We start from the raw sequence: 26,554 nt of genomic DNA, 5'->3' as shown, positions 1-26,554 counted from the left end.
TTTTTGAATTCTGCTATTTCCCCAGATGATTCCCAATCGTGAATCCCCTTCTCTGGTGCAAGTTATTCCATTACGAGGGTGGTCTGCAAAGGTCTCGGTCTAACAATGAAAAAACAAATTTATAATTTCAAAATTATTTTTATTTTTCAACATAATCTCCCTTAAGACTAATACATTTATACCAGTGATGCTCCAGCACCATTATTTCGCCCCTGTAGTGGTTCACAGTAAGATCTGCAAAATATCCCTCTACAGCTGCAATCATCTCTTGATTTGAAGAAAAATGCTGACCAGCGAGGAAAAGTTTTAGTTTTGGGAAGAAACAGAAGTCAGAGCAAGTCAAATCTGGGGAATAGGGTGGATGTTACGACAATTCATAGTGCAGATTCCTTAATTTTCCCATTACCAAAAACACCTTTGTGGGCAGGTGCATTGTCCTGATGAAAGATGATTTTTTTTCTTCTGCAAACTGGGTCTTTTCTCACGAATATTTTCATCTAGTCCGGTTAAAAGATCGGAATAAGATTCCCCGGTTATTGTTTTACCCTTTTCAAGATAATTAATAAACAAGCATCCCAAAACACCGATACCATGACCTTTCTTGCTGATGGAACCGACTTTGTCTTCTTTGGCACTGAACATCTGGCTTCTGTCAACTGTTTTGACTGCTGTTTGGATTCTGGTGTGTAATGGTGAATCCAAGTCTCATCCATAGTAATAAATCGATGCACAAAATCAGTTTTATTCTTGTTAAAACGCTCCAAACACTGTTCAGAGATTTTCATTCGAGTGCATTTTTGATCTGCTGTGAGCAAGTGTGGCACCCATCTTGTGCAGAGCTTTTTCATTTGCAATTCTTCATGCAAAATATATCCTACACGTTCTTTTGAAATGCCTATTGTCTCATCAATTTCATGCACTTTGACTCACCAGTCATCCAATACCATATCATGCACTTGATCAATGATTTCTGGTGTTGTTACACTTTTTGGACAGCCTTCACATGGATCATCTTAAAGGCTAGTATGGCCTCATTACTCGGCAGCTCATTTCTTAATTATCAAAACGAAGCAGAAGACTTTTATGAACTTTGGATGAATTTCTTTTGGCATTAAACCTTCTTTTACAAAGAATTTTATAACCGCACAATACTCAATTTTATCCATTTCAAGGGATACAGACAACACTTTTGCTTCAGACAACTGTATAAAACAAACTACTTGATAGAATGACTTGCAATTTCACATGGATGCTTTCGACAGATGTACCAACTTAAAAAAAAATCTTGCAGATAGTGTTGCCATCAATGGCTGAGGCCAAGAACTTTTCAGACCACCCTCGTATGTTAGTACTCTGACCAGTTTGACTACTTATCAGTGAAATTTAACTTTCTACAGTCATCAGCCATTTTCTGTCAACTGTTGGTTGAAGCCCCCCCACTTCTCTTTAGCCTTTCAGTGAGTTCCTGCCATCTCTTTAATCTCATCCTCCCCAACATCTCTTTGTTCTTAATGTTGCTCTCTTTCCATCTGTAAGATGCTATTCTGATATCAACCTTGTCCATTTTTGAGTGTTAATTCTTGCAATATGACCTGCCCTTTGGATTTTTGAACTGCTGTTATAAGATTGCTTATCCTAATCTGAGCTCTTATCGAAGTACTGCACTTTCTATCTTGAATGGTAATGCTAAGTAATGATCTTCTCATTTTCCTCTTGGTAGTCTTCAGCTTGTTGTTCAATTTCTTAATCAGAGTCCATGTTTCACTTCCATATGTCATGACTAGAAGTATACAGCTGTTGAATGTCTTTCTTTTAAAGCAGATTTGGATGTTTTCTTTAAGTGTTTCATGGTATTTTCCAAAGGGTATGTGGCTAAGTTGAATTCTACATATAATTTCTTCTTTACAGCACCCTCTACTCTGATCTTTTGTTCTAGGTTACTATAATGGTTTCCTGGTATTTCATAAGGTACTGGATTTTTGGTTTATCGTACATTATTTTTGCTTGCCTTTGTTTATATTTAGCCTTTTCTTTTTACTTTCTGCATTCAATTCATTGATCATTTGTTGAAATTTTGCAGAGTTTCCTAAAAGAATATTATCATCAGCAGATTTTAGATGATTTTTTAGTTCTTTCCCATTTACTTATTTTTGCAATCCAGATTTTGGATTGGAAAATTGGATTTACAGCAGCCTTAAAAATTCTTTTATGGCTGCTATAAATAATTTATGCGAAATGGCATCTCCCTTTTTAATAGGAAATTTCATATCTGTTCCTGATTTAAAAGATTATTTCTTGCAGTGCAACAACCCAAACCATAAAGTGATAATCCCAGCTGGCTCCCCTTTTTCCAGTTTTACTTATCAAGCTCGTTAGAAGAGAAAGTGAATTATCTGCTATAAGCAGTGACTTAAAGCAAATCGTGGATGCTACTGACTCTTTCCCACTTAAAAGAGGGGGAGCAGGGTCAGGAGCTTTCACTATGGGATGGAGAGAGTTATTAGGTTTATGAATTTTAGGCAATCTTTATATCTAGGGGAGAGATAAACAGTTTGATTTTTTTAACTGACCCTCCCCCCAAGTTAGCCAAACAATTAACTAAATCTTTAACTCCTTGCTGGTCATACTTCATCTTATACAGGCTTGTCATGCAGGGGATTTAAGATGTGAATAATTTTTTGATTATTCATTTTTTATTTTTATTTTTTAAGGTATAAAATACCTGAAAAAATATATTTGGGACATTAATCCTGGAAAAGTTCACAGCCCAACAACAAAGAGTTGGTACCTCTAGGCACATTTTTGGTGAAGAAATAAGTTGGAGTTACGTGAAGGAAAAGGTGTATATGAACAATTTGCAGACAATCCAACAGCTAAAGAAGAGCATTTGTGCAGAAATTAGGATGCTTCAGCCATAAACATTAACAGCATGGAACATAACATAGAAAGGGCCATCTTTGTGAAGCCGAAAATGGAAGGTATTTACATGGTATGGTTTTCATAACCAATAAAAAAAAATCTTCAGGTTCTGTATTTCATTATAACAAAAAATAGAATAAAAATAATTAATGATTAAAAATTATTAAATATTTAAACCCCTTCATTTATGGGCCATCCTGTATTAAAAATTCCACTCAGTTCAAATCTCTTCAATTCAAAATTTAGTTTTAAGTAATAATGATATCCATGTGATCTTTGATGTCAGCTCCTTATTTACGAATATCCCCTTTTCTGACACTTCATCTTTATTGAAAAATGCCCCCCCCCCCCCAACATCATTTTTTTTTGTTGTTGTTTTCACTTTTGCCATCCATGCTGGCTTCTCTTAGAAGGATATCATAGTATAAACATAGAATGTTCAGCTATGGGCTCTCTTTCCCTCTCTCTCTCTTTTCCTCTTGCCAGTTTCCTTATGGAACATTTTGAAAAACATTCCCTTGATACCACCATTCTCAAACACTATCTGACTAAGATATATTATTATTATTATTATTACATGACGCCTCTAGAGAGTCCAAAAACTCATCGAGGGAGAGGCATCTAACTCTACAACTCTTGTCTCCACCACTCACTCAATCCACCAACTACAACAAACTGAAACTATACCAATGCCATCTACCGCTCACCACCACTTTCACAGACAATCATAGACATCCATGCCCACAGCGGGATTCGAATTTGCAGCCTTTTGTCTGGAGAGCAGATACACTAACCACTCGGCCAACTAGGCAGGAATATATCGATAATGTCTTCTCTGTTTGGCCACATGGCTTAGACATATTAGACTCCTTCACCTCAACAGCCAGCATCCCAGAATCCAATTCACTATAGAAAAAAAAGAAAAAAAAAGTAATAATAGCCTACCTTTTTTAGATACTCTAATCACTCATATTCCCAACGGCACTCTTTCTTTCTCAATTTGCAGAAAACCACCCACACAGGCTGATACACACATAAATGTTATCATCATCCCCATCTCAAGGTATGATGTTATCAAAACCCTTGTCAACAAGCCTGTTTTACCCAGGCTTACCCCTTTCAGCTAAACTCTCCTTTATTGGACAAGAAGGTCCAATGGTTACTATGCTGAAAAAAATTAACAAATAGTTTTACTATACTTAAAACAAAAGAAAAAGAAAAAAAAGAAAAATCCTAATATCAGTGCACATCATAAAATTTGCCAGCAGGCATGGAACATAGATCTGACCAGAAACTTGGTGTGCAGTTATTCTTATTCCCATTCCAAAAAAAGGAGAAAGCAAAAAAGTTCAATAAATTTAGGACAATTATCATCATCATCGATCCAAGCAAGGTATTTTTGGGCATCTTACTCTCATATATTGAACCTTAATCTCACATGTAGAACATCAGGTATCATTTTTAGAACATGTTTTCACTTAGCTACAAATTAAATTAAAATTGCTAAGAAATAATATTCTTGCTTAATCCTGTATCCAAGTGTAAGCAAATGTAGTTTATTGTAAAGTAAATATATATGGGAAATACATAACATCTACATTAATTCAACCTTTTTTTTATCTCTTTGGGATCTCATACAAGAAATTGTATGTAGATTAACTTTCTCCAACTATCTCTGATCTAGATCTATTTTAAGAATGAGGTGATACTCTTTTTGAATACTTGTGTATGGGGAAACTGATGATTTTACATCAGCTGCCTTCATAAATAGGCTACTGGAAGCTGCAGATAGAAACTGATGATTTTACATCAATTGCCTTCTTCTTAAGCTTTCACGAACCCTTAAAGTTCTTAGCTGTGGACTTCACAACTGCAACATCTCATGGATAAGGTGATTGGCCCTGTGCCTCCCAATGTGTCCTATGTCTGTAGGTGCGTGTGTTCACGGGACTGGTTTGCCTGTTCTGGAGGACGAAAAATCCAAGTTTTTCGTCTCCCAGATCATAAACCCCAATATGAGACCTTCTAACTCACCATTCATCGAAAGAGACCAGATAAAGGTTCCTCGCATCTTAGATGGGAATCGAACCCAGATCTTTCCGACCAAAAGGCTTCATCTATGCTGACTGAGCTACAGAGGCTCACATCAATTGTCTTAGCATCCCATAATTCAAAACGCTTGCTTTCAGATGTGTATATTGCTATTAATTATAGAAAGAGTCACTACCCAGACTTGTTAACATTTATTGAGTTCTCATCAGTGGGAACCAGACCCCAAAGAGATTAAAAAAAAAGGTTGAATTAATGCAGAAGTCATGTATTTCCTATATACAAGTAGCAGAGAGATGTATCACCTCATTGTTAAAATACTCTGGATCAGAGATAGTTACTACTTGGTTAGAAATTAAATTTAAAAATTCCATGTTGCAAGAAATTGTATTTAGAAAAACTTTCTCCAACTAACTCTGATCCAGTTTCTAAGAAGTGATATACTCTTTTTGACTACTTGTGTATGGGAAATATATGACTTCTGCATTAATTCCATTCCACCTTGGTATCTCCTCTGGGTCAAGCTCCCACTGAAAAGTCAAAACTGGTCTGAGTAGTGATTCTTTCCATAATGCATAGCAGCACTTCTGAAAGGAAGTTTGCTTTGCATTATGGGATACTAAGGCAATTCATATGAAGTCATAAGCTTCTATATACAAGTAGCTTAGTTGTGAAGATACTTCACCTGCAAACTGTGTTTTCCCACTTAAATAGATATCTTGTATAGAAGTGGCAGTTTTTTCACTGCACAAAACAAGTAGACTGGCTTGAGGAACACATGCAATTTAGAGACCTAATGCACTGGTCTCATAGCCATAGTTGCTTTGTCTGTAAATTCCAACAAACAGCATTAACATTTATATAAAGAATTGAACAGTAATATAATTTCTTGGTAATTTTAATTTAATTTCTAACCAAATGGAAAAACATTCTACAGCTATTTCTGATCCAGAGTATTTTAATAATGAGGTGATAAACCTTTTGGCCATTTGTATATGAGAAATATATGGATTCTACATTAATTCAGCTTTGGTACCTTTTCTAAGTTTGGCTCACACAGATGAGATCTGCATAAAGGACAAAATGGTATGGGTAGTGGTCAGTGCTTTTTATAGCACACTGGCATCTCTGTTAAACAGTGACAGACTAATGTGGTAAATTTAAAAATTTATAATATTCCGTAACATTTTTTTATACATTTATCTAGTATTCAAATAATCTTAGTTATATAATATAATTTCAATTTTGATATGCCTATTGTTAAGATATTTGCTAAGACTATTTTTGGAATTTTAAATTACTTATTTCGTATTTCTCGCATTGCACTGGCTCCATGCCAGCTTTTTTTTTATGAGCGCCTCCGTATTGCAGTTGGAAGAACAATGGCACGTTGCGCCCTTCAATTAGAAAAGGCCTAAGTTTGATTCTCGTCATGATGGGAGGAATCTTTATATGGACTTTTTCAGTCGAAGGTGAGTTAGCCGATCTCATACAGAGATAGCAGGGTTTTTTCTCCCGGAAACTTGTTTTTTTCATCCCGCATACAGACAAATCGTCCCTGCAGAACACATGCAATTTACAATTAAGTGTGATTGGTGGTAAAGGTTCTGTGTAGTGGTGGAGATGGAGAGTTGTACATTGGATGTCCTCCCATGATGAGTCTTCGGACTCCTTGGAGGTGTCACGAATAACAATAATGTATTATTAGCATGTTCATGCCAGGCTGTGTTTATGCAAGTTGCACCTCATGTGTAACTGTACTGCATTTTAGTGATACAATAAAACTTTGTACTATGAACAAATACTAATAATTAGTATTTGTTCATTCCAATTGTTTCTAATTACTCTTTTTAACTAAATATGGTATACACTATTGTGTCTGTGTGTGCTGTTTTTATTGCAACGATTTTTTTTTGCATTTGTGCAGTTTGGTTCTTGTAGGGTGAAATGTGTTTCATGAAAAAGGGTCATTTTTCATTCTAGTACTTTTCATTCATTCTAGTTTGCATAACCAATACATATTTATGCAAACAAAATTTGCAGTGGACAAATTCATGTGTCCTCCTTAAAGATAAATATGACACAAGTCTGTTTGTCTCTTTCCCCTTGAAAATGTGCTAATTAAATCATTTTATTAAGTTTTATCTGACGTTCACAGATGTTCTGCCCATCTAAAAAGTAATGCAAAAAAAATTATTTTCCTCTTTCCATCTTAAGAAATCAAAAACAAGTGAGAAAATGTGCAAAGACTACTACACAGGTTGTTAAGCTAAACAAGGGCAAAGATTATGTCTAATATTATCAATTTCTTCCTTTAGTTCTAGTATTTTTTCCTGATGCTGTTTCTTCAAACTACTAACAATACTTTCATGTTGTTCTCTAGATCTAACAATACTTTCAGCATACCCTAGTTGTGTTATTTGTTCTTCTAAACAAGTGATGGTTGCTTCACTAATTTGCAACAACATGAAGGTATTGTTAGTAGTTTGAAGAAACACATCACATGTTTGGTTCTAACTAAGACAACAAGAGTACACTGGAGACAATACTTGTCATGTCTCTAACTCTCCACAAAATCAATTAAGCATTTCACTTATGCTTTAAGACAAAGAAATCATAATTACTCATAACTTTTCAGACTTGGATGATACCTAACACACTCAGCTTTCTCTCACGTTGTAAACAATAAAAGGCAAATCTCAAACCACATTCCCTCTTAGCATTACATAACATAGGCAAATCTTTAGATCTCTGTATTCTACTATTCACACTCAAACTAAAATACGACTTTACAATTCTTTCTAACACCTTCTATGCCACTAGATAACAGAACCAACATTTGTCATTTGAGCTTCACAATCTAGGATATTACATGAAACATTCTACTTGCAACCTTTCTAGTTCATTACACAGTCCTAGATCCTAAAGGTTTACGATCACGTTCCGCTTCTTCCGAGCTAACTTTCGATCAGGCACTAGGACACGCTACAATAATTCAGCACACACGTAGATCATCCGGGAATCACACAGTGGGATATCTTGAAAAGGCCGTCTCTGCCACTAGCGAACTTCCCATCTTCATCAGAACTGCTAATCACGGGAAACGCAACTCTCCCCGTTCTCGGAAAGGCTTGGCACAGGAACAAAATTCAAAACGATAGCCCCCTAGCCACTCAATCTCTGTCTTTTATATCATTCTCCCGACCTTGGCCCTTCTTCTCTAAAATCTCCTGGATTTACTGGAGGGGTTTTCTCCGTCACCCAATCTATCACTGGGTTTTGGTGGGAAAACTCATAATCCGGTGACCCGGATTATGAGTTTTCTGCTGTTTTCTACTGTTGCTAGCCTTAGGTCTCCTAGCCTAATCCTGTCAGAGCTTAATTTTAGTTACAAATCTTTTGGTTCTTATTCAAATATTTTAACATTTAGTTACAACATTTATCTCAGTACAATGAGTTATACATTCTTTTACTTACAAGTATAATATGTAATTTAATTGCCCGTGTAAAATCGACATTGAAAAAAATATTTCTATTTTTATTCTATATGAGATTTTACAGTAGATAAGAAGTTGAAGTTCAGGGGCTATGTAGCAAAGATTGCAAATACAACTCAAAAGGCAAACAAAGTTTGCGCCTGAAAGTATCTTCAGGACTGGGGTAAGGTGGTACAACACCAGGACGACTCCTTGCAAAGGTGGAGCAAGATACCAACACTCCTATCTCAGTATCTCTCATAATGCAAAACACATCTGCTTGCGGATATGTCTAATGTTATGCATTAAGGGAAGGGCCACAACCCAGACTAGTTTCGACCTTTATTGAGGTCTCTTCAGTGGGAGCCAGGCCCAAGTGGAGATACCAGGCAGAAGCATTAGCAGGTCATCTCTACCTATAGGAGTTGCCAATTGGTGTGCCACCCATTTTTTAATAAATTACTCTGGATTTAGAGAAAGATGTTGAAAGTTTATTTTTCACTTGTGTGAAAATTCTGTTGTGATTCTGATACAGTTAAGAGAGTGCAAAAAGTGTTAAAAATGATATCAGGATTGTGGAATACTGATTGTGAAGACAGGTTGAGAATTTGTAGACTGCAGGGACTAGCAAACAGGATGATATGATTGAGATGCACAGACTTTGGAAAGGTTCACACAGGATTTTAGTTGAAGGAATTTTTCATTTTATGCGGGTTGGGGAAAGGATGCAAGGGCATCCTTGGAAGATGATAATGAATGCTGCTTAGAAGGGGTGAGGACTAGATTTTTCTCTCTCATATGGTGGTGTATGATTGCAATGGATTGCCATTGGATGTGGCATGTGCAAGCACTGTGAATGAATTCAAGAATAAGTATGATAGCTGGTGCGTGTAGTATGTGGCCTACCTCAATGAGTATCAGATCCCTTGAGGTTTCTCTTAATAATAATATGCTTTAAATCTTCAATTTTTCCTGCTATAAAAAAAATGATTTCCAATACTTTTTTCAAAAAAAACATTTTATGGAGTGATGAATCGCGCTACTCCCTCTACCATGCAGATGGTGGGTATGGCGGATGCCTGGTGAATGTCTCTTAGCAGAGCATGCAACCCCAACTATAAAATTCAGAGGTGGCAGTGTGATGGTATCCTGTTTTGGCCTCTGTTTGTGGTGCCACAAACATTGAACTCCAAGAGGTATCTGAACATTGTGAACAATGCAGTGCTTCTTACTTTGTGGCATTTCTATGGAACCAACCATTGTCTCTTTCATAACAAGGTGATTCATCATGTGATAAGGCTGCTGCTGCTGTAGCCGTGCTGTTTGTGGACATGAATGTCACCACACTTGATTGACCTTCACAGAGTGCTGATCTTAACCCTATTGAACATCTGTTGATGAACTGGAGTGTTAGGTGAGGTCAAGGGATGTCTGCCCCACAACAGTCCGTCCAGGACTTTGTTACATGCCTGGTCCAAAATTGCTGTCATATGCTTTCAGAAAGTATGTGCCATAGTATTTGCATACACTTGGATAAAGGATTAAATAGGCATATGATTTCTTGGCAATTTTAATTTAAATATATAGCATTTTTCTTAGAACATAAATAAAACTATCATGTACAGAACATAGTTGATATTTATAAATTATCTGGATTTTGTTGGTGTTTGATAGCAGTGCTGTAGTGACTAAGTTTTTTTGCTAGCTTATTAGCTAAACTGAATCACTAAGGACCCTTTCTCAGAGACTGTCAATCTATGAAATAAAGGATACTCTTGTAGCTATACTCATTTTATTCTAGCTAATTTGATGTGTTCTTCTGCATTTTAGTCAATAAATTATTGTCACTGATTGATTTAAATGTAAAATTTTATTTTCTAATGCAGGAATCAGTAGATCAGGGAATAGAAACTGAAGGTTCAAACTTGAGTGGTGTTAGTGCACGATGCTCATGGATAGAAAAAAGTACTATCACACAAAATTGCACCCATGATGAACATGAAACTGAACCATCAATTCCACAGATTTCAGTTCTTGGTATGTATTAAGCAGCAACATACAGAAAATCATATATTTCAATTTTTTATGGAGATCAATAAAGCCTATATAGAGATCTTTGTTATATTATTATTATTATTTTTATTATTATTATTATAAATGCTCCCATATTTTAAGTTGTAATTAGAGTGTTTTCTTATGGATTAAAATTCAAAGTGTATCAATGAATTCCATTCTTCAAGCGAAACATATTAATGTAAAAACTGTAAGTATCTGTTAAGTAATAAGTAAATTATAAGTTTACAAAGTTCAAAGTATATGGTGGTCATCCATGTGAGAGGAGAACAAAGGAAGTCACACCAGGATCGCCAAAATCAGAAATACAAATGCCAGGAAGACCTAACGGGAGAAGAAAACTACATAACATGCAGGAACTGCCAGAGAAATATGATTTTCTATGTTCAGAATTGTCTGAGGCCACTTGGCAGCGAAAATTGAATACGAAGCGTGACGAATGGAAGTGCTCACATTGTAGAGAAAACAAAGGAATGTTGCCTTCAATGGCAGGGTGGAAACAAGGAGTACAATTATAGAAAGTCAGATGAACCCACTTTGAATGTATTACTAGAGAATAGATTAAAAAACGTAAAAAACTGTTTAATCAATTTTGTTGGAGAACTATTTGGAAAACATACCACACAAATTACTGAAAAGTTCAGCCAATATGAGAAATTTATTAAATTTAATAACAGTTTGACATATTACAAAAAAATTAAAAACAGCATTAGAGAGCTAACAGAAAGACAGCATAACTTAATTAAAGAGACAGTGGAGCTACTGCAGGAACTACAGTCTTTAAAACAACATTACAAACTCCTAAACCAATAACAGTATAAAAATGATCTCCTTATAGATGGTCTCCCAGAAGTTGCTACTGAATATTTATAAAAGACACGGTAATGAAACTCAGCCAGAAAATTGGCACTCCTATAGAATCAAAGGATATGCAGTCAGTGCATCGATTACCTCAAAAAAAGAAAGGAGAAGTTAACTTCATAAAAGCTAGCAGGATTAAAAAATACCAGTAGCCAAAGCCTGAGTGGAACTCATGACAGTACCCCAATATACTTGTCCGAATACTTAATGCCATATTATCAGAAACTATTCTACCATACAAGGAAAGTAAAAACAGAAACAAATTCCCAGTTTATGTGGATCAGAGACAGCAAAATATTCCTTAAAAATACACAAGATGCAAAGCCAATCCAAATAAAACCCGAGAAGACCTCAACAGGCTGCCATGTTAAAAGGAACACAGATGAGTCGTAAAAAAGGGAACAACATACCAACTCACATGAACGTGGACCACCAAGCAGATGTAATCACTACAGAACATGACAAGTGCCACATTCTAAACTCTATAACAGAATGGAAACAAGTGACTACCCCCAAAAATAGAACTGGCTATTCTCCGTATCAACATCAGGAGCATTCAAAAATACTGGCTGAACCCTACAAGTTTATCTGAAGGAAGATATAGACAACATAGACATTTTAATACTGACTGAAATATCTACGACAAACAAAGAGGCAACCATCTACCAAATGCCAAACTTTCAACCAAACACTGCAGACAAACTAAACGAGGCGGTGGCATAATAATATATCATCATCATCAAATTCCTGCCATGTACCCTCAAGGGGCGTACAGGATATGATAGTACTACATAAAAAAAAAGTACATAATTATTAATTTCCTATCTACAATTTTCCTCCAAATCAGTCTGTTACTTGTCAAGACTACAACATTATCAGATCTTATATTTCTATTGTATAAAGCACTTTGTACTGTATCAATCCACCTATATCTTGGTCTTCCTCTGGGTCGTTTTGCTGCCAACCTGGCAGAGAACACTTGTTTTGCTAATCTTTCCTCGCCCATTCTGTTTAAGTGATCATACCACCTGAGATTAGCTCTGCTAACGCATTCCTGGATGCTGACAATGTCAAGTTCTTTCCTAATATCCTCGTTTTTAATATGATATTGCCATTGATGCCATCTGTTCACGCCTCTAATCTTTCTCAGGACTCTCATATCTGTGCTCTCTAGTCTTTGGTCAAGTGTTTTACTTCTGAACCAACTCTCAGATCCATAAGCTAAAACTGGTTTGAACACTGTCTTGTATACATCTAATTTAGTGTTCCGACTAATTTCTCTCTTATTCCATATGAATTTATTCAGCTGACTTCCCACCATACCAGCATTGCTGATTCTGTTGTCTATTTCTATATTTAATTTACCATCTTCAGTAAAAATCCTGCCTAAATAGCTGAAATGTTTTACTTGTTCCACAGGTTCTCCATTCAAAACACAGTTGACATTTCCAATGATTCTGCCTATTTTCATTGTCTTTGTCTTTTTATTGCTGACAGAGAATCTTGCAGACTTGTAGCAGATTTATTTAGAAGTATAACATCATCTGCATAAAGCAAAGAGCTGACATTAACATCTCCAATTTTGATATCATGTTTAATACCACTTTCCTTCATAATGTGATCCATATAGATAATGAATAACAGAGGGGATAATGTACATTCTTGTCTCACACCAGATTTAACATTAAACCATCTGCATGTACTTCCTTCAATTTTAACTGCTGACTTACAACTGAAATAAAGACCAAGTATTGCTTGATATAATGCCCCACTGACACCATATAACTGCAGCGTATTGAATAGCTTCTCTCTTGGCACCTTGTCATATGCCTTTTCCAGATCAACAAAACTTAAATACAGATCTTTGTTATATTCCTATGCTTTCTCGACTATTTGTTGTAAAGTGAAGATCTGATCCTGACAGCCTCTATTTGGCCTGAATCCAGCTTGTTCTTCACCAAGCTTTTCTTCCACAATTCTTCTTAACCATTTCTCAAGTATACTTGCAGAGATCTTGCCAGGAACACTCAGTAGGGAAATACCTCTGTAATTCTCACATGCAGTTTTATTTCCTTTTTTATATATGGGTACTATGAGAGCTCTACTCCAATCATCAGGAATTCGTCCCTCTGTCCAGGCTTTCTGAACTATGTAGTGCACCCACTGTAAGACTCTTATACCACCATACTTCAGCATTTCTGGTCGAATATCATTTACTCCTGCTGCCTTTCCACATTTCAAGCCTTTGATGGCTTTTTCTACTTCAAGTATGGATATGTATTCCTGACTGCATGCCTGGTCAGTGTTTTTTACCACTGTGCTGTCATCACTGCTTGTTTCATTTAGCAGTTTTTCAAAGTAATTACTCCATACTTCAAGGATATCTTTTTCTCCCATTTTCATGTCACCTTTATCATCTCTAATTCCTTTTACAGCACTCTTTCCTCCATTCTTAAGCTTCTTCAATAACCTGCAGAATATTTTGCCACCTTCTTGATATTTATTTTCTATATTCTTGCCAAAGTCCTCCCATGACTTTTGTTTAGCTAGTTTTACACAGTGTTTAGCATTCTTGCATTTGTCTCTATATTCTCCAAGAGCACAAACTGACTTATTTGACAGGAACTTTTGGTATGCTTTCTTCTTTTCCTTCACTGCCTCTTTAACTTCCTGTGTCCACCAGGGAGTTCTGATTTTTTTATCCTTACAGACAACCTCACCACATGCTCTCTGGCAGAATCAATCAATGTTTTCTTCAGAGTTTGCCACTGAATCTCCAAGGTTTGATTCCTGTTCTCAAACTCTTTCATTTTTTCTTCAGTAATCTTTGTGTATTTTAGTCTACAGTTCACATCTAAAAGCTGCTCAACTTTTATTCGCTTTAAAACTTTCTTACATGTTATTCTTTTCAATATGAAATTCAATTTTATCCTGCTCAAGACTAAATAGTGATCACTTCCAGTTTCAAATCCTCTGTACACTCTGGTGTCCTGCACCAGGGAGAAAACATCACTATCAACAATAACATAGTCAATGAGACTTTTCTTATTCCTGGCCTCTTCTCTCCATGTGAATTTGTGCACATTTTTATGTTGGAACATGGTGTTAGTAATAACCAGTCCATGTCCTGAGTAGAAATCCAACAGATATTTGCCATTATTATTAGCTTTGCTCTTTTCTCCAAATTTTCCCAAAATATTTTTGTATGTCTCACAATCATTTCCTACTCTGCTATTTAGATCCCCAACAAGGACCAATTTTTCATTGTGTCAGTTGCTTTTTTAAAGCCTCAAAAAATTCCTCCACTTCTACCTTAGTAGAACCTTCTGTGGCACCATAGGCACAAATAAGGCTCATTGTCCAGTTCCCCATTCTCATATTTGCCCACATTACTCTACTTGAGACTGACTGCCATTCAAGAAGATTAGCCTCATATTTTGTGTTGGATAGTATGGCTACTCCTTCTTTTCCTTGATTGTCATTGCTTGAATATAACATTTTGTATTTATTGCTCAGAAAGATCTCACCAGTTTTGGTCTTTTTTGTTTCAGTCACCCCTATTATGTCGATCTGGTACTTATCTAATTCCTCAGCTAGCTCCATTTCTTTGCCATTCAGGCTTCTTACGTTGATAGTGCTGATCTTTAACTCTGGTGATGTTGAGTTGGGGTTTATTTTCAGATTTGTTCCAGTAGCTGACTTTTTGCTGTTCGCCTTGGTTCCCTGACGAAAACAAGTGGGACTTGTTTAACTGGGCGACATCCCAGCCAGCATGAAATTTTTTCATGTTGTACCATCATTCTATATTTTGGTTTAAGCAATAAGAATACAATTTGGTCGGCTAAATCCCAAATTGCCAGCCCATCCTCGTCCGTTCAGTATCCAAGTAGATACCCAACAGGGTGCACCACGAGAAGGTGAGGATTGGACATTAGGTCAGAAGCCCTGGTCGGTTCTCCGCATTCCTTTAAAGGCTATGTGGAGGTCTCCTCTCAGTTATACAGCTTTGACCCTTAAGCACCCCATAATAATAATATGTGCCAAACATAAATTAGAAGTAATAGAAATAAACTATAAATTAGAATTTACGGAAAACATATGCATCGAAGTTAAAAATATCAAAGAAGAAAATTCCTTAATATTCAATGCAATATACAGACACCACCCAATTTAAGCACCCAAAATTTCTAGATGAATTAAACAGATGGCTTTCTACCACAAAGGAGGCACCTCAGAATACCCGATAATAATAGGTGACATGAATATAAATATTAGGAACAAAAATAACAACACAGCACAATACCATCATCATCATCATCATCATCAGATTCCTGCCATGTACCCTTAAGGGGTGTACAGGATATGACAGTACTACATGAAAAAATTACATCATTACTAACTTCCTATCTACAATTTTCCTCCAAATCAGTGTGTTACTTGTCAAGATTCCAACATTATCAGATCTTATATTTCTATCGTCTAAGGCACTTTGTACCGTATCAATCCACCCATATCTTGGTCTTCCTCTGGGTCGTTTTCCTGCCAACCTGGCAGAGAACACTTGTTTTGCTAATCTTTCCTCTCCCATTCTATTTAAGTGACCATACCATCTGAGATTAGCTCTGCTAACGCATTCCTGGATGCTGACAATGTCAAGTTCTTTCCTAATATCCTCATTTTTAATATGATATTGCCATTGATGCCATCTGTTCACGCCTCTAATCTTTCTTAGGACTCTCATATCTGCGGTCTCTAGTCTTTGGTCAAGTGTTTTACTTCTGACCCAGCTCTCAGATCCATAAGTTAAAATTGGTTTGAACACAGTCTTGTATACAGCTAATTTAGTGTTCCGACTAATTTCTTTCTTATTCCATATGAATTTATTCAATTGACTTCCCACGATACCAGCTTTGCTGATTCTGTTGTCTATTTCTATATTTAGTTTACCATCTTCAGTAAAAATTGTGCCTAAGTAGCTGAAATGTTTTACTTGTTCCACAGGTTCTCCATTCACAACACAGTTGACATTTTCAATGATTCTGCCTATTTTCATTGTCTTTGTCTTTTTATTGCTGACCTTCATACCATATCTATTACAACAGCTATTCAATTTAGTCAGAGAATCTTGCAGACTTGTAGCGGATTTATTTAGAAGTATAACATCATCCGCATAAAGCAAAGAGCTGACATTAACATCTCCAATTTTGATATCAGGTTTAATACCACATTCCTTCATAATGTGATCCATATAGATAATGAATAACAGAGGGGATAATGTACATCCTTGTCTCACACCAGATTTAACATTAAACCATCTTCCTGTACTTCCTTCAATTCTAACTGCTGACTCACAACTCAAATAAAGACTAAGTATTGCTTGATATAATGCCCCATTGACACCATATAACTGCAGCGTATTGAATAGCTTCTCTCTTGGCACCTTGTCATATGCCTTTTCCAAATCGACAAAACTTAAATACAGATCTTTGTTATATTCCCATGCTTTCTCGACTATTTGTCGTAAAGTGAAGATCTGATCCTGACAGCCTCTATTTGGCTTGAATCCAGCTTGTTCTTCACCAAGCTTTTCTTCCACAATTCTTCTCAACCGTTTCTCAAGTATACTTGCATAGATCTTGCCAGGAACACTCAGTAGGGAAATACCTCTGTAATTCTCACATTCAGTTTTATTTCCCTTTTTATATATGGGTACTATGAGAGCTCTACTCCAATCATCGGGAATTCGTCCCTCTGGCCAGGCTTTCTGAACTATGCAGTGCAGCCACTGTAAGACTCTTATACCACCATACTTCAGCATTTCTGGTCGAATATCATCTACTCCTGCTGCCTTTCCACATTTCAAGCCTTTGATGGCTTTTTCTACTTCAAGTATGGATATGTATTCCTGACTGCATGCCTGCTCAGTGTTTTTTATCACTGTGCTGTCATCACCGCTTGTTTCATTTAGCAGTTTTTCAAAGTAATTACTCCATACTTCAAGGATATCTTTTTCTCCTGTTTTCATTTCACCTTTATCATCTCTAATTCCTTTTACAGCACTCTTTCCTCCATTCCTAAGCTTCTTCAACAACCTCCAGAATATTTTGCCACCTTCTTGATATTTATTTTCTATATTCTTGCCAAAGTCCTCCCATGACTTTTGTTTAGCTAGATTTACACACTGTTTAGCTTTCTTACATTTGTCTCTGTATTCTGTAAGAGTAAAAGCTGACTTATTTGCCAGGAACTTTTGATATGCTTTCTTCTTTTCCTTCACTGCCTCTTTAACTTCCTGTGTCCACCAGGGAGTTCTGATTTTTTTATCCTTGCACACAACCTCACCACATGCCTCTCTGGCAGAATCAATCAATGTTTCCTTCAGAGTTTGCCACTGAATCTCCAAGGTTTGATTCCTGTTCTCAAACTCTTTCATTTTCTTTTCAATAATATTTCTGTATTTTAGTCTACAGTTCACATCTGAGAGCTGCTCAACTTTTATTCGCTTTAAAACTTTCTTACATGTTATTCTTTTCAATATGAAATTCAATTTTATCCTGCTCAAGACTAAATAGTGATCACTTCCAATTTCAAATCCTCTGTACACTCTGGTGTCCTGCACCAGGGAGAAAACATCACTATCAACAATAACATAGTCAATGAGACTTTTCTTATTCCTGGCCTCTTCTCTCCATGTGAATTTGTGCACATTTTTATGTTGGAACATGGTGTTAGTAATAACCAGTCCATGTCCTGAGTAGAAATCCAACAGATATTTGCCATTATTATTAGCTTTGCTCTTTTCTCCAAATTTTCCCAAAATATTTTTGTATGTCTCACAATCATTTCCTACTCTGCTATTTAGATCCCCAACAAGGACCAATTTTTCATTGTGTCAGTTGCTTTTTTAAAGCCTCAAAAAATTCCTCCACTTCTACCTTAGTAGAACCTTCTGTGGCACCATAGGCACAAATAAGGCTCATTGTCCAGTTCCCCATTCTCATATTTGCCCACATTACTCTACTTGAGACTGACTGCCATTCAAGAAGATTAGCCTCATATTTTGTGTTGGATAGTATGGCTACTCCTTCTTTTCCTTGATTGTCATTGCTTGAATATAACATTTTGTATTTATTGCTCAGAAAGATCTCACCAGTTTTGGTCTTTTTTGTTTCAGTCACCCCTATTATGTCGATCTGGTACTTATCTAATTCCTCAGCTAGCTCCATTTCTTTGCCATTCAGGCTTCTTACGTTGATAGTGCTGATCTTTAACTCTGGTGATGTTGAGTTGGGGTTTATTTTCAGATTTGTTCCAGTAGCTGACTTTTTGCTGTTCGCCTTGGTTCCCTGACGAAAACAAGTGGGACTTGTTTAACTGGGCGACATCCCAGCCAGCATGAAATTTTTTCATGTTGTACCATCATTCTATATTTTGGTTTAAGCAATAAGAATACAATTTGGTCGGCTAAATCCCAAATTGCCAGCCCATCCTCGTCCGTTCAGTATCCAAGTAGATACCCAACAGGGTGCACCACGAGAAGGTGAGGATTGGACATTAGGTCAGAAGCCCTGGTCGGTTCTCCGCATTCCTTTAAAGGCTATGTGGAGGTCTCCTCTCAGTTATACAGCTTTGACCCTTAAGCACCCCATAATAATAATATGTGCCAAACATAAATTAGAAGTAATAGAAATAAACTATAAATTAGAATTTACGGAAAACATATGCATCGAAGTTAAAAATATCAAAGAAGAAAATTCCTTAATATTCAATGCAATATACAGACACCACCCAATTTAAGCACCCAAAATTTCTAGATGAATTAAACAGATGGCTTTCTACCACAAAGGAGGCACCTCAGAATACCCGATAATAATAGGTGACATGAATATAAATATTAGGAACAAAAATAACAACACAGCACAATACCATCATCATCATCATCATCATCAGATTCCTGCCATGTACCCTTAAGGGGTGTACAGGATATGACAGTACTACATGAAAAAATTACATCATTACTAACTTCCTATCTACAATTTTCCTCCAAATCAGTGTGTTACTTGTCAAGATTCCAACATTATCAGATCTTATATTTCTATCGTCTAAGGCACTTTGTACCGTATCAATCCACCCATATCTTGGTCTTCCTCTGGGTCGTTTTCCTGCCAACCTGGCAGAGAACACTTGTTTTGCTAATCTTTCCTCTCCCATTCTATTTAAGTGACCATACCATCTGAGATTAGCTCTGCTAACGCATTCCTGCATGCTGACAATGTCAAGTTCTTTCCTAATATCCTCATTTTTAATATGATATTGCCATTGATGCCATCTGTTCACGCCTCTAATCTTTCTTAGGACTCTCATATCTGCGGTCTCTAGTCTTTGGTCAAGTGTTTTACTTCTGACCCAGCTCTCAGATCCATAAGTTAAAATTGGTTTGAACACAGTCTTGTATACAGCTAATTTAGTGTTCCGACTAATTTCTTTCTTATTCCATATGAATTTATTCAATTGACTTCCCACGATACCAGCTTTGCTGATTCTGTTGTCTATTTCTATATTTAGTTTACCATCTTCAGTAAAAATTGTGCCTAAGTAGCTGAAATGTTTTACTTGTTCCACAGGTTCTCCATTCACAACACAGTTGACATTTTCAATGATTCTGCCTATTTTCATTGTCTTTGTCTTTTTATTGCTGACCTTCATACCATATCTATTACAACAGCTATTCAATTTAGTCAGAGAATCTTGCAGACTTGTAGCGGATTTATTTAGAAGTATAACATCATCCGCATAAAGCAAAGAGCTGACATTAACATCTCCAATTTTGATATCAGGTTTAATACCACATTCCTTCATAATGTGATCCATATAGATAATGAATAACAGAGGGGATAATGTACATCCTTGTCTCACACCAGATTTAACATTAAACCATCTTCCTGTACTTCCTTCAATTCTAACTGCTGACTCACAACTCAAATAAAGACTAAGTATTGCTTGATATAATGCCCCATTGACACCATATAACTGCAGCGTATTGAATAGCTTCTCTCTTGGCACCTTGTCATATGCCTTTTCCAAATCGACAAAACTTAAATACAGATCTTTGTTATATTCCCATGCTTTCTCGACTATTTGTCGTAAAGTGAAGATCTGATCCTGACAGCCTCTATTTGGCTTGAATCCAGCTTGTTCTTCACCAAGCTTTTCTTCCACAATTCTTCTCAACCGTTTCTCAAGTATACTTGCATAGATCTTGCCAGGAACACTCAGTAGGGAAATACCTCTGTAATTCTCACATTCAGTTTTATTTCCCTTTTTATATATGGGTACTATGAGAGCTCTACTCCAATCATCGGGAATTCGTCCCTCTGGCCAGGCTTTCTGAACTATGCAGTGCAGCCACTGTAAGACTCTTATACCACCATACTTCAGCATTTCTGGTCGAATATCATCTACTCCTGCTGCCTTTCCACATTTCAAGCCTTTGATGGCTTTTTCTACTTCAAGTATGGATATGTATTCCTGACTGCATGCCTGCTCAGTGTTTTTTATCACTGTGCTGTCATCACCGCTTGTTTCATTTAGCAGTTTTTCAAAGTAATTACTCCATACTTCAAGGATATCTTTTTCTCCTGTTTTCATTTCACCTTTATCATCTCTAATTCCTTTTACAGCACTCTTTCCTCCATTCCTAAGCTTCTTCAACAACCTCCAGAATATTTTGCCACCTTCTTGATATTTATTTTCTATATTCTTGCCAAAGTCCTCCCATGACTTTTGTTTAGCTAGATTTACACACTGTTTAGCTTTCTTACATTTGTCTCTGTATTCTGTATGAGTAAAAGCTGACTTATTTGCCAGGAACTTTTGATATGCTTTCTTCTTTTCCTTTACTGCCTCTTTAACTTCCTGTGTCCACCAGGGAGTTCTGATTTTTTTATCTTTGCACACAACCTCACCACATGCCTCTCTGGCAGAATCAATCAATGTTTCCTTCAGAGTTTGCCACTGAATCTCCAAGGTTTGATTCCTGTTCTCAAACTCTTTCATTTTCTTTTCAATAATATTTCTGTATTTTAGTCTACAGTTTACATCTGAGAGCTGCTCAACTTTTATTCGCTTTAAAACTTTCTTACATGTTATTCTTTTCGATATGAAATTCAATTTTATCCTGCTCAAGACTAAATAGTGATCACTTCCAATTTCAAATCCTCTGTACACTCTGGTGTCCTGCACCAGGGAGAAAACATCACTATCAACAATAACATAGTCAATGAGACTTTTCCTATTCCTAACCTCTTCTCTCCATGTGAATTTGTGCACATTTTTATGTTGGAACATGGTGTTAGTAATAACCAGTAGAAATCCAACAGATATTTGCCATTATTATTAGCTTTGCTCTTTTCTCCAAATTTTCCCAAAATATTTTTGTATGTCTCACAATCATTTCCTACTCTGCTATTTAGATCCCCAACAAGGACCAATTTTTCATTGTGTCAGTTGCTTTTTTAAAGCCTCAAAAAATTCCTCCACTTCTACCTTAGTAGAACCTTCTGTGGCACCATAGGCACAAATAAGGCTCATTGTCCAGTTCCCCATTCTCATATTTGCCCACATTACTCTACTTGAGACTGACTGCCATTCAAGAAGATTAGCCTCATATTTTGTGTTGGATAGTATGGCTACTCCTTCTTTTCCTTGATTGTCATTGCTTGAATATAACATTTTGTATTTATTGCTCAGAAAGATCTCACCAGTTTTGGTCTTTTTTGTTTCAGTCACCCCTATTATGTCGATCTGGTACTTATCTAATTCCTCAGCTAGCTCCATTTCTTTGCCATTCAGGCTTCTTACGTTGATAGTGCTGATCTTTAACTCTGGTGATGTTGAGTTGGGGTTTATTTTCAGATTTGTTCCAGTAGCTGACTTTTTGCTGTTCGCCTTGGTTCCCTGACGAAAACAAGTGGGACTTGTTTAACTGGGCGACATCCCAGCCAGCATGAAATTTTTTCATGTTGTACCATCATTCTATATTTTGGTTTAAGCAATAAGAATACAATTTGGTCGGCTAAATCCCAAATTGCCAGCCCATCCTCGTCCGTTCAGTATCCAAGTAGATACCCAACAGGGTGCACCACGAGAAGGTGAGGATTGGACATTAGGTCAGAAGCCCTGGTCGGTTCTCCGCATTCCTTTAAAGGCTATGTGGAGGTCTCCTCTCAGTTATACAGCTTTGACCCTTAAGCACCCCATAATAATAATATGTGCCAAACATAAATTAGAAGTAATAGAAATAAACTATAAATTAGAATTTACGGAAAACATATGCATCGAAGTTAAAAATATCAAAGAAGAAAATTCCTTAATATTCAATGCAATATACAGACACCACCCAATTTAAGCACCCAAAATTTCTAGATGAATTAAACAGATGGCTTTCTACCACAAAGGAGGCACCTCAGAATACCCGATAATAATAGGTGACATGAATATAAATATTAGGAACAAAAATAACAACACAGCACAATACCATCATCATCATCATCATCATCAGATTCCTGCCATGTACCCTTAAGGGGTGTACAGGATATGACAGTACTACATGAAAAAATTACATCATTACTAACTTCCTATCTACAATTTTCCTCCAAATCAGTGTGTTACTTGTCAAGATTCCAACATTATCAGATCTTATATTTCTATCGTCTAAGGCACTTTGTACCGTATCAATCCACCCATATCTTGGTCTTCCTCTGGGTCGTTTTCCTGCCAACCTGGCAGAGAACACTTGTTTTGCTAATCTTTCCTCTCCCATTCTATTTAAGTGACCATACCATCTGAGATTAGCTCTGCTAACGCATTCCTGCATGCTGACAATGTCAAGTTCTTTCCTAATATCCTCATTTTTAATATGATATTGCCATTGATGCCATCTGTTCACGCCTCTAATCTTTCTTAGGACTCTCATATCTGCGGTCTCTAGTCTTTGGTCAAGTGTTTTACTTCTGACCCAGCTCTCAGATCCATAAGTTAAAATTGGTTTGAACACAGTCTTGTATACAGCTAATTTAGTGTTCCGACTAATTTCTTTCTTATTCCATATGAATTTATTCAATTGACTTCCCACGATACCAGCTTTGCTGATTCTGTTGTCTATTTCTATATTTAGTTTACCATCTTCAGTAAAAATTGTGCCTAAGTAGCTGAAATGTTTTACTTGTTCCACAGGTTCTCCATTCACAACACAGTTGACATTTTCAATGATTCTGCCTATTTTCATTGTCTTTGTCTTTTTATTGCTGACCTTCATACCATATCTATTACAACAGCTATTCAATTTAGTCAGAGAATCTTGCAGACTTGTAGCGGATTTATTTAGAAGTATAACATCATCCGCATAAAGCAAAGAGCTGACATTAACATCTCCAATTTTGATATCAGGTTTAATACCACATTCCTTCATAATGTGATCCATATAGATAATGAATAACAGAGGGGATAATGTACATCCTTGTCTCACACCAGATTTAACATTAAACCATCTTCCTGTACTTCCTTCAATTCTAACTGCTGACTCACAACTCAAATAAAGACTAAGTATTGCTTGATATAATGCCCCATTGACACCATATAACTGCAGCGTATTGAATAGCTTCTCTCTTGGCACCTTGTCATATGCCTTTTCCAAATCGACAAAACTTAAATACAGATCTTTGTTATATTCCCATGCTTTCTCGACTATTTGTCGTAAAGTGAAGATCTGATCCTGACAGCCTCTATTTGGCTTGAATCCAGCTTGTTCTTCACCAAGCTTTTCTTCCACAATTCTTCTCAACCGTTTCTCAAGTATACTTGCATAGATCTTGCCAGGAACACTCAGTAGGGAAATACCTCTGTAATTCTCACATTCAGTTTTATTTCCCTTTTTATATATGGGTACTATGAGAGCTCTACTCCAATCATCGGGAATTCGTCCCTCTGGCCAGGCTTTCTGAACTATGCAGTGCAGCCACTGTAAGACTCTTATACCACCATACTTCAGCATTTCTGGTCGAATATCATCTACTCCTGCTGCCTTTCCACATTTCAAGCCTTTGATGGCTTTTTCTACTTCAAGTATGGATATGTATTCCTGACTGCATGCCTGCTCAGTGTTTTTTATCACTGTGCTGTCATCACCGCTTGTTTCATTTAGCAGTTTTTCAAAGTAATTACTCCATACTTCAAGGATATCTTTTTCTCCTGTTTTCATTTCACCTTTATCATCTCTAATTCCTTTTACAGCACTCTTTCCTCCATTCCTAAGCTTCTTCAACAACCTCCAGAATATTTTGCCACCTTCTTGATATTTATTTTCTATATTCTTGCCAAAGTCCTCCCATGACTTTTGTTTAGCTAGATTTACACACTGTTTAGCTTTCTTACATTTGTCTCTGTATTCTGTATGAGTAAAAGCTGACTTATTTGCCAGGAACTTTTGATATGCTTTCTTCTTTTCCTTTACTGCCTCTTTAACTTCCTGTGTCCACCAGGGAGTTCTGATTTTTTTATCTTTGCACACAACCTCACCACATGCCTCTCTGGCAGAATCAATCAATGTTTCCTTCAGAGTTTGCCACTGAATCTCCAAGGTTTGATTCCTGTTCTCAAACTCTTTCATTTTCTTTTCAATAATATTTCTGTATTTTAGTCTACAGTTTACATCTGAGATCTGCTCAACTTTTATTCGCTTTAAAACTTTCTTACATGTTATTCTTTTCGATATGAAATTCAATTTTATCCTGCTCAAGACTAAATAGTGATCACTTCCAATTTCAAATCCTCTGTACACTCTGGTGTCCTGCACCAGGGAGAAAACATCACTATCAACAATAACATAGTCAATGAGACTTTTCCTATTCCTAACCTCTTCTCTCCATGTGAATTTGTGCACATTTTTATGTTGGAACATGGTGTTAGTAATAACCAGTCCATGTCCTGAGCAGAAATCCAACAGATATTTGCCATTATTATTAGCTTTGCTCTTTTCTCCAAATTTTCCCAAAATATTTTTGTATGTCTCACAATCATTTCCTACTCTACTATTTAGATCCCCAACAAGGACCAACTTTTCCTTTTTCATTGTGTCAGTTGCTTTTTCTAAAGCCTCAAAAAATTCCTCCACTTCTACCTTAGTAGAACCTTCTGTGGGACCATAGGCACAAATAAGTCTCATTGTCCAGTTCCCCATTCTCATATTTGCCCACATTACTCTACTTGAGACTGACTGCCATTCAAGAAGATTAGCCTCGTATTTTGTGTTGAATACTATGGCTACTCCTTCTTTTCCTTGATTGTTATTGCCTGAATATAACATTTTGTATTTATTGCTCAGAAAGATCTCACCAGTTTTGGTCTTTTTTGTTTCAGTCACCCCTATTATGTCGATCTGGTACTTATCTAATTCCTCAGCTAGCTCCATTTCTTTGCCATTCATGCTTCTTACGTTGATAGTACCGATCTTTAACTCTGGTGATGTTGAGTTGGGGTTTGTTTTCAGATTTGTTCCAGTAGCTGACTTTTCGCTGTTCGCCCTGGTTCCCTGGCGAAAACAACGGGGGCCTTGTTTAACCGGGCGACGCCCCAGCCGGCATGAAATTTTGTCATGTTGTACCATCATTTTTTATTTTGGTTTAACCAATAAGAATACAATTTGGTCGGCTAAATCCCAAATTGCCAGCCCATCGTCGTTCGTTCAGTATCAAAGTAGATACCCAACAGGGTGCACCACGAGAAGGTGAGGATTGGACATTAGGTCAGAAGCCCTAGTCGGTTCTCCGCATTCCTTTAAAGGCTATGTGGAGGTCTCCTCTCAGTTATACAGCACAATACCTAGACCTCTTATTGGCATATAACATAACCCCATCCATACAGTCATATACATGACGAGATAGTCAGATACAGTCACTTCATCCAGTATTGACTATATAAATATATGGGCCCCTCCAAGCAGCTATACAACAGCCGTCATAATGTGCAAACTGGCGGACCATTATGTCACTGCATTACAGTTACATACTGAACCAGATCCCTTAAAACTCGCTGAGTTACAAAACAATGTAATAGCATCCTAAATGAAACTATAGTAAACGACAAAATTAGAAAAACTGACTGGATGCAGATAACATCTT

General features: G+C 36.7%; 1 protein-coding gene across 4 annotated transcripts in view; it reads left to right on the top strand.

Annotated features, from left to right (window-relative positions):
- Positions 1-26,554, top strand: part of Su(fu) (suppressor of fused domain protein) — a 494,976-nt gene that overhangs the window by 223,606 nt on the left and 244,816 nt on the right. For all 4 annotated transcript variants that reach the window (XM_090393062.1, XM_090393061.1, XM_090393064.1 and 1 more), the window contains one exon: positions 10,331-10,481. In XM_090393062.1, the coding sequence (XP_090249188.1) occupies positions 10,331-10,481 (151 nt within the window). The remainder of the gene's footprint in view (positions 1-10,330; positions 10,482-26,554) is intronic.

Source organism: Typopeltis vanoorti, chromosome 5 (genome assembly GCF_054136105.1).
Source record: "Typopeltis vanoorti isolate ZY-2024b chromosome 5, IOZ_Tvanoo_1.0, whole genome shotgun sequence".
Taxonomy (NCBI): Eukaryota; Metazoa; Arthropoda; class Arachnida; order Uropygi; family Thelyphonidae; genus Typopeltis; species Typopeltis vanoorti.
The sequence above is the reverse complement of the archived record's forward strand: the minus strand, read 5'-3'. Positions and strand labels throughout refer to the sequence as shown.